Source organism: Zea mays, chromosome 7, assembly GCF_902167145.1.
Source record: "Zea mays cultivar B73 chromosome 7, Zm-B73-REFERENCE-NAM-5.0, whole genome shotgun sequence".
Taxonomy (NCBI): Eukaryota; Viridiplantae; Streptophyta; class Magnoliopsida; order Poales; family Poaceae; genus Zea; species Zea mays.
Window position 1 is genome coordinate 97,377,974 of NC_050102.1, and position 9,800 is coordinate 97,387,773.

The 9,800-nt window shown below is 52.8% G+C and overlaps 1 protein-coding gene across 1 annotated transcript; it reads right to left on the bottom strand.

The window, feature by feature from the left end:
- Positions 1–7,826: 7,826 nt before the first annotated feature.
- LOC103632601 (UPF0481 protein At3g47200) lies at positions 7,827–9,544 on the bottom strand. Its single transcript, XM_008654358.3, has 2 exons — positions 8,802–9,544; positions 7,827–8,637 (listed from the first exon to the last, which is right to left on the bottom strand). Exons 1-2 carry the CDS (start codon positions 9,396–9,398, stop codon positions 7,909–7,911), a joined length of 1,326 nt encoding a protein of 441 aa, XP_008652580.1. The 5' UTR covers positions 9,399–9,544; the 3' UTR covers positions 7,827–7,908.
- Positions 9,545–9,800: the final 256 nt, after the last annotated feature.

Below are 9,800 nucleotides of genomic sequence, written 5' to 3' on the forward strand. Positions count from 1 at the left end.
CGAATGAACAGCGACTTGGCGGTGCTCACGTCCGCAAGCCCCTAAGGAAGAAAAACAGGATATCACAAAGAATGCCCTGATCACGTGAGGTGTACATCAAAATCCTTACCTGGAAGACCCTAGGAACGTCCCTAGAAAGAATTTCCATGGTCGACCGAAGTGACCTCATCGCCGCCTCTGTATATTCATGGAAATTATCCCGGAGTACTCCTCCAACTCATCGTTGAGGGAGAGGAGGGGCTTCGAGGTGTCGCGGCTCCAGAACAGGAGCGGCTGCCCACACCACTAATTAGGATTGAGCTGTGTGGGGATGAGGCCGCTGCTCCCCAAGACAGGCCACGGTTCTGCGCGCCCCTCGACCGAGGCGTCGGGTCCCCCTGCAGTCGATGCGCCGGGTACCACCGCAGTCGACGTACCAGGTCTCTCCTCGGCTAGGGTGACAGGCCTCCGCTCACCGACCTCGGCAACGACGGCCGCCCTCTCCTCATGGTCGAGAATGGGGAGGTCGGGGATGACCAGGGGCGGGGGCGCCTTAGCCATCCCGACATCGACGGCAACGGGCGGCTCCGCGGGCGAATCAGCGACAGCCCCGGCGGGAATCGATGCTGGCGCCGTCAACAAGACAGGCAGTCTTGGAGTCGCGGCCGCATCAACGGCCTCCCCCGGCATGATGGTCGCTCCAACAGGGGGGTCAACCTGGGAGGCTTGCCCCAGGGCAACCCGTGCCGCCTGGCCCCCCCCGCTAGAGGGCGCCTTGTGCGGAGGCCAGCCAACCGGCGTGGCGCGCCGCAGCACCGGCTACAGTGGTCGGCCTCGTCTTAAGGGCCTTCTTAGGGACCAGACCAGCCGAGCCCTGCCTTCGCTTGCTGAAAGAGAGAGAAGGCAAGTTCAAGACACACAGCAAAAAAAACTGAAGCAGAGGTATCCTCAGATACTTACCCGCTCCGGGGCAAGGCCAATCGTGCCTGCGGGGAGACCCCTCGGGCCCCGGTCTCCGCAGGCGCTGCCGAAGGTTGCCCCGCAGCCGGCTTCGACGCCGCTTCCACCTCGGGCACCCGAGGCGCCGAGGGGGTAGCCCGCCTAGGCGATGTCACGACAGCCAAGGGACCAACCTTCTGTGCGGCCAGCACGGGCACTTGCTCTTGGGGGACATGCGGTTCAGCCTGACCCCCCGGAGTCACCCCAATTATCTCGGCCAAGGGGTCAAGTACCCTCTCGGCCCGCCTCCGCTCCTCGGACTGGGACCCCGGCATCCCAACCCCAAATGTTGGTGGCGCTAGCCCACCTAGGTGCTGGCTTGACGACCTCTGGCCCAGCCTCAGGTCCGGACTGAGGCCAAGCCGGGCCGCCATGTCATCATCTTCGTCATCATCATCATCATCGTCATAATCATCGTCAGGCATGTCCGGTGACGACTCCAACGGGAGCCCTTCCCTTGCTTGCCTCCGACAACGCTTCTCCAAGGCTTCCCGAGCTCGGGCCTTTTCCGTGTCCTTCTTCTCCTTGTCCTTCTCCGCGGCGAGCCTACGCACGGTTCGGTCCGCCGCGTCCTCCGCGACCGGTGGCAGGGAGAGTTTAAAACTCCTCAACCCCTGGGGATGAACGAAAATCCCAACAGTAAGAGCTAAAAACGAAAAAAACTCAGCGCAAAACAGGAGGAGGACCGGACACTTACCAGGGACACATACCCACGGTCGGGACGCATCGGCGGCTGGCTGAGGGCGCCAGCATCCAGCCTCCCTACCATACCCGCTACCCGCCTGAGGAGGTCGTCGGTGGAGAGGGAGGTCGAGGACATCCGCGAACCCTCCAAATCGACCCCCGGCTTCATCTTCGAAAGCCGCAACCGCCGCTCTGCCAAGGGGAGCACTCTTCGGCGATGGATAGCGGCGACGACCCCCGCAGCGCTAAGGCCCTCGGCTTGTAACTTCTGCAAGGCACGAAGAATGGGCTGGAGCTTCTCCTGGTGCTCGCGTGTGGCCCCCCAGCGCCAGTTATCACCAGCGGCGGTCACCACTCGTTGAGAAAACGGCGGAAGCATCCCGTCGTCGTTCCGGAGATAAAACCACCGGTTCTACCACCCCTTGTTCGAAGATACAAGGGAGGCGGGGATGTACTGCGCTACCCGCCCCGACCTCAGCTGGAGGGTGCAGCCGCCAGCCTGCACCGCCATACGGACCTTCTTCACGTCCGTCGACGCGGCGAAGAACTCCACGGAGAAGAGATGGGTCCACAGGTCCCAGTGGGGGTCAATCCCCAGAAACCCCTCGCAAACCGCCGCGAAAATGACCGCTTGCGCTATGGAGTTGGGGTTGAAGTTATGCACCTCCACCCCGTAGTAATGCGGGAGCGCCCGCATGAAGCGGCTCGCCGGCATCCCAAACCCCCGCTCATGGAAAGGGGTGAAACTGACCAGTACCCCGGCGGCGGAGTCGGGTCAGCCTCGCTCCCGGGGGCCATCCACTCAGGCTGCGGCCCGCCGGAGAGAGGACAGAGCAAACCGTCAGTGACAAGGGCCTCCAGATCCTCCACAGTAACGGTGGAAAAAGGCCACGGGTCGCGCGGCGGAATGACGGTCGCCTTGTCAGCCATCGTCGAGCAGGAGCGGTGGAGGCGGAGGGGATGAGGTGCGCGGTTTTCTCTTCTCTGTCTACTCTCTTAGGTTGCGAAAACAAAAGCAGAAGGAAAGCGCAGATGGCAGGGTAAAAGAACCACCGCTGGCCCCTCTTCCGGGTATATAAAGGCCCGGGCGAGATCCACCCAAAACTTCGCCCGAACCCTTTGTGAAATTCAAACTCGAAGGCAAAACGGTTTTTCCGTTCCTCGAATGACTTGCGCACACGCAACAGATGCCCCGCGAATCGCCTGTCCCGTCGCATTAACTCCCTGGCAGGGCACGCGACACCTCTGGCAGGCGAAGCGGGCGCCGTTTCGTCTCCGTCATGATGACCGCCTCAAAAAAGGTGCGTCACATTGTTTAAATTTATATCCTTTTTCCTTTTTCCTCTCTCTCTCTCTCTTGCCACAGGGATAGAGAAAAGGGATATTTTGAAAGGATCTTTCTCAGGGGTTCGAAGGCTGCGCCCTGCGGGGTTTGGCAACCGCCTCAGAGCACTCGGGCTCTGAGCCATTTACTGATAAGGGGATCGAAGGCTGGCCCCTCAGAAGGGTTCGACAGCCGCCCCAGAGCACGCAGAGTCAGGGATGACCCTGGGTACGTCCGTTACATGGCCGAGGCTCGGGCTACGCTCCCGAGGTACCCTAGGACATTTCTGAGACCAGCGGGAACGATTTGTAATGGAATCCCACCGGAGGGAGGCACCGAGCCCTCAGACTCTATCAAATGGGTCCGGGTCCAGCAAATCACCTGCAGGTACTTTTGGAGCGTGCCTCTGGGCCACTAGCCGACCCTTATCGAACGGGGCTCGGGCGTCCACTCGGATCACCCATTAGCAACTCACTGGAAACACCATGTTCGGTGCCCTCCGAGGGTAACATGGCGCTTTCCCCCCTTCCTCCTCGCGGAAAGGCGACAAAGGGGCGTACAATAAAAGTCGAGTCGGTCCTTGATCGTCCTCTCGCTCCGTGCAGAGGCTCGGAGGCTGCTCTCGCACCAGGCTACGGGCAAATTGTTGACCACGTCGACAAAACAGCTTGAAAACTTGGAGCCTGACCGTGCACCCGGGCTGCGGACAGGCTGCATGAGGGAACAACAAGGCCGACCGAGGAATCACAAGAAGAATTAATACCTCAGAGGAGTCAAACCACTCCTCCGAGGCCTCGGGGGCTACACCCGACGGGTGTGCTCGCACGCACCCATCGGAACAAAATATAACCGAGAAAGGCTAGTCCCCTTGCAAAAAATTCGGCAGAACCTCCAAGCGAGTACCTACACTCCCTTTGAGGCTCGGGGGCTACTGTCGGGTACCGTAATTAGGGGTACCCCCAATACTCCTAAGCATGGCTAGAAAACACCTTTTTAGCAAACTGAAAAGAGCTAGGGCAAACTTTGTCATACAGCGACCTCGGCCAAAACGCCTTACCAACCGACCGTATCGCACGCGCATTTAATGCGGGGATCGCCTAACACCTTATCCTGACACGCGCGCCTCAGTCGGCAAGGTCGAAATGACCGCAGTCACTTCGTACCTTTACTGTTCGTTCTGACAGGAAAACCACACTATTCACCCCGTTCCGACTACTGTGCCAACCACCAGGGTAAAACTAACAACAGTAAGTCGCGACCTGCCCCGAGTTCAGCCTCGGGCGCAACAACGAGCTCCACCTCGCCCGACCTCAGGCCTCGGCCTCAGCCTCGGCCTCGAGAGAAGGTCTCCGCCTCGCCTGACCCCAGGCCTCGGCCTCAACCTCGGCCTCAGGAGAAGGTCTCCACCTCGCCCGACCTCGGGCCTCGGCCTCAGGCTCGGCCTCGGGAGGAGTCACAACCTCGCCCAACCTCAGCCTCGGCCTCAGGAGGAGTCACATCCTCGCCCGACCTTAGCCTCGGACCGACTACGCTACAGGGGATACATCATTACCCTACCTGTATTAAATTGTATTTGCATATTTCTGTTAAAAATTAATCAAATCACAATCACATGCGGTTTTTTCATTACGGTCAGTTTGTGAAAAGAATAGAGCACCACATGCGGTCCGAAACAAAAATCGCTTGTGCTAATACATCATAGGAGGTCCGAATAGCCTGGGACATCCCAGGCGATTTTCTAACCGAACCGCCTGTGATGTAAAAAGCCTACCGCTTGTATAGAGCCAAATTGTACTAGTGTACACAAGACGGTGTGTTTGAATCTACAACCACGCAGGATTCTCCAGCAACATCATTTGCTAAGCTATCCACTTCAGCTAAACAGGAAAACATGGTACAAAACTTCTTACATAATAATGCTTCAATTTTTTGTAAACCATCTTGTAGATACGTAACATAATTAAACATATTTGACAGATTCGACACATCTTAGAGTACTACGATGCATCCAAGAGTTCAGAGGTAATTTCCATGTACTTATAATATTGACTTATGTACATAGACACAGATAGGTATTTTCTCTACTATAACAAAAACAATGCTTAACTAGTTAAGCATGTGTACATTTGTTAGTATAAAAAATGCTCTCTCACTTTAGACCATCTAAGTTAACTAACACTTCTTCTTTTAATCACAGAATGTTGACAGATCTACAGATCAACTTACCAACAATGAATTGTCATCGCCACCAAAAAAGTATGTATGGAAAGACATTAGTTATAGAATGAAAACAAAGTATGTCTTTTAAGTTTACAACTACAGTTTCTATTCCATATTAATATAATACACTACATGCAGGATGAAGCACACCCAGGTTAGCAAAGCCATGCCAGATTCTACATGTTCCAAGAATGACGACAGTTAGATCATCCTGAAATATATCAAGGTATGGCACCATTCAGGATCCTTTATACACAAACCTCGCACCCTCATTTTCCCTTTTCCCCATTACAACAAACAAAACTACATTGTGTCTGACAAAAAATTCCATATTTAAGTATCCTCATAATTTGTTTCCACAAATCAACAACCATAACCCAAAATAATGTATTACTAATAATTAAAGCTGCTACTTCTAGCTTTATCTAGAAACCTATATGCATATTTTGCGAACTTGCCTGGCCGGACCCATAGTATGCATTGTGTGTTCTAATCTCCTTAACAAAAAAATAGCCTAGGAAAAAAAAGAATATGTGCAACACAAATACACACACACAAAAAAGAAGCAGTTCCATACACTACAGGAATCTAGTTAATTCCCGTCGGCTAAAAACAGACGGGAATAACATATAAACCGACGGGAATAACTAATTCTCGTCGGTAATAGGCTAACTCCCGTCGGCCTCAAGCCTTTGGCTGTCAGGTGTAGGGGATAACATTATTCCCGTCGGCGGCTCACGGGAATAATTAATCCCCGTCGGCCAACTACAAGCCGACGGGAATAAGCTGTTAACTCTCGTCGGCCAGAACAGCCGACGGGGATTAGCTGTTAACTCCCGTCGGCCAGGGCAACCGTCGGGGATTAACTGTTAACTCCCGTCGGCCAGGGCAACCGACGGGAATTAACTGTTAACTCCCATCGGCCAGGGCAGCCGACGGGGATTAACTGGGCCGACGAGAATTAATAGTTAATTCTCGTCGGCTATGGTCAAACCGACGGGAATTAACTGGGCTGACGGGAGTTAACCTATAATGCTGCAAAAGCAACACCAAATTAGGTCACTATTTCTGCACAATTGCACACAAAACATACACAGAACATACACATCACAAACATATGACAAAACATATATATCATCACATGAACATACACATCACAAATGCATTGATATGATTCACACATCACAAACTTAAGATCAAGTGTTTACACAAACATTTCAGATACGAGTTAAGATTAAGTGTTTACACAAACATAACGTCCATGAGTTAAAAAACATAATGAGCACGAGTTCAAGTGTTTAGAGATAACGACCACTTGGGTGGTTAGAGCTTTGACCGCTGCCGCCACCAGGAGGAGGGAACGCGAAGAGAGAGTCAACAAATCCAGTCCCTGCTGCGGGATCAGAACCACTATCACCCGCTTCGGGCGTAACCTATGCAAGTTAGCAAATATCAACATTTGTATATACTCATGTTTCATTAAAAAATCTACTTTACACTTTAACAGAAAAAAGAAGAATATAAAATAAATACATAAACAAAATACATGATTTCTATTTAAATACTTTGGACCAAACTTACTTTTAATTTGGCTTTACAATTTGATCTATGGAATGCTAAATTCTTTTGCTTACCAAACTTACTCATTCTAGCAACTTATTTCTTTAAAGTTATCATGTCATTCATGATTTTTGTTTGAATGCTTTGAACCTTTTCTTCAAACATTACCTAGATGCAGTTGCCAGTGTTCTTAATAAACCTGCTTGCGTACTGCTCTCTTTCCTTAGATATTGTCATAACAGTGTGTTAGACTGTTAGCCTCTTGATGTACCTTATTCGAGAAGCACTTTAAGTTTCAATTAAGTTTTTGTAACTTGAAATCTTGGAGAGAACATGGCTTGTTGTGTTAATAGACTTAGTACCTGCTTGCCGTGATCAGAGGGAAAGATAAAATAAACATGTTATGTGTAATTGTTTCTCTCCTTTGAAAGAATATCATTTCTTTTATGATCCTAATATTGCATTGAGCTCTTTGATGCTGTCTAGACTAACATACTCCTCTTATTTGTATACATGTATTAGTTTTTTTGGAAGCATAGGAGAGGCTCCATCACTTTTAGTCATGAGACTTTTATGTACATATGAACCTAATGTTGAAGCCTTTTCTAGAACTGTGTGTGTCTATGCAAGAAAGACTTGATCACTTTTGGTCAATAGTGTGTACATATGACTCTACTGTTGAAGCCTTTCTAGAACTATGTCTATGCAAACTTTACATACACATTATTGTTGGATACTAAGTATGCTAATTTAGTGTAACTTGCTATGTATTGTAATCTAAGTTCGTATTACTCCTGCTATTAGTACCAAAAAATATTGTTAAAATTTCAGCATGTGTTCTTAGATAAATGCTATTTCAAACAAAATAGACTTGTCAAAGAAAAAGAAAGGACAACACGCGCGCGCGTAAGGCACTAGTTAAGATGATGGGAGACACGGCACGAAGAACGCAGAAATGATCGAACATCTGTGCGGTGTTTCCCAGGACGCGCGGCCGCAGTCAGCAAAGATTGTATATGCACCTCAATCAAGCCTTCCCAAATCAAATGCGAGAGGGCTACTGATGCAAGGAATTACATTATTTTTATTGATAGGAAGTCATCGTTGGACAGGATACAGGCGGCAAGCAGGGTATGTAGCTACTAGCTCTTGTCGCTGTAGTACGGTAGGAGGGTGTAGACAGTCTGCAAGACGGTCATGACGAGGAGGAAGACGGCGGCAGCGAGGGAGAGGAACGACCAGGGGCTCCGGAAGTAGGTGTGCACCAGGTTGGCGCGCCACCGGTTCCGGCGCTTCCGGCAGTAGGCATTGACCTCCCGGTGCACGTCGTCCAGCGCGCTGTGCGGCTCCAGCACCACGTCCCTGGACAGGCCGCTGAAGAGCTTGGCCACCGCCTTGTCGCTGCCCACGGTGTTGTACACGATCCGCCGCGACGTGAGCAGTGCCACGTCACGCGCCGAGTCCACCATGTTGTCCATGAAGAAGACGTAGGCGGTGACGTCGTTGCCGGCTCCCACGTGCAGGCGCTCGAACGCCATCAGGTTGAGCAGCACGTACTCGGTGGTGTCGTCCACGACGATGGCCGGCAGGTACAGCGTGCCCCTGTGAAAGCGGATGTCCAAAAAGCTGCTCGTCGCGCTGCGCCTGAACCTGACGCCCGCCTCGTACAGCTCCTCCGCCGACCTGATGATGTCGTCCGGCGAGTCCGGCGGCGGCGCACGAGGGCCGCCGGACGGCGTCGGACTACCGCAGAGGAGGCTCCTGCGGAACATGTCCAGCGGATGGAGAGCCAGGCCGGTGCCCGTCGTCAGCGGCCACGCCGCCGTCGGGGACAGAAACAGAAGCACTATCCGGTTGATCACATCCTCGTTCTGCACCACCACAGATGTTACTTTAATAATATTTGTGCTAAGCCTGCTACAACTTACAAGCATGGGAAAGTAATAAAGCACAAAATCATTAAAGAACTACTAGTATTTGACTGAATTTTAATTTATCAGTACGGATGATGATCTTCAACGTAACGTACACGTACCCCATCCTTGCCGTTCTCAACGGCGAGGAGGCGGTCCAGGACGAGCAGCGGCAGCTGGTTCTCGATCATGAGCATGTCGCGGCGGATGTAGGGCACGTTGTAGAGCAGGCCGTGGGCGCTGAAGACGGGGTCCTCACCGTCGTAGTCGTTCACCTCCCAGCCGGTGGCCGTCCGCATCGTCTCCAGGAGGAAGCACCCGTCGGTCACCATCAGCTCCACGAACCTCTCAGCCGCTCCGCCGCCGACGCGCCACTCGTCGCCGAGCCCCTCGTACGCGGCCTCCAGCCGCTCGCCCGCCGCGGCGACTGCGCCCGCGAACGCCGCCAGAGGCTTGCGCGCGCGTCGCAGGAAGTGGACCAGGGCGCGGCGCTTGTGCGTGTCCATGGGCCGCAGCTGGGGCTCGCCGTGGTGGAACGGGCCCAGCGACACCACCTGCGGCTGGTACGCCTTACGGTTCAGGTTCTTGATACACGTCGGCACGCGGTAGATGCACTGCTGCCGCCACCGCGAGGACTCCTCCGACGACGCGCCGCCGTCGGCCACCGCCCGCTCCACCTCCGCCACCCACGCGCACTGCTCCATCCTACGGGTCGCCATTTTGCGCCCACCGTCAAAGCTGCTGGGTCGTCTGCTTCAGCTTCGGCAAGCACTGCGGAACGTCTTTGCAGCCTGCAGGAGGCAAAGTGATCGAGCAGGACCATGGAATCACAGTGAACAAAGACGACTGCCGGATCGGAGTGGTCCTCTCGTCTGATCTCCCGCGGTTTTTTGCACCACAAAGCAATGTGAGTATGTGGGTTTCGGAATAAAGTGAAAGGTGGATAGATAGGATAGTACCCTTCGATGAAAGCTGGAATGGGGAAGACTGAGAGAGCATGTGTAAAACCGGGTTTGCTCAAATCAAATGTTAATATAGGTACAAGTCATTTGAATCACTGGACTTGGCAATGCTGTCTCATTTAGGCCCTAAATTTGGCATGTTATGTCACTTGGGTCTCC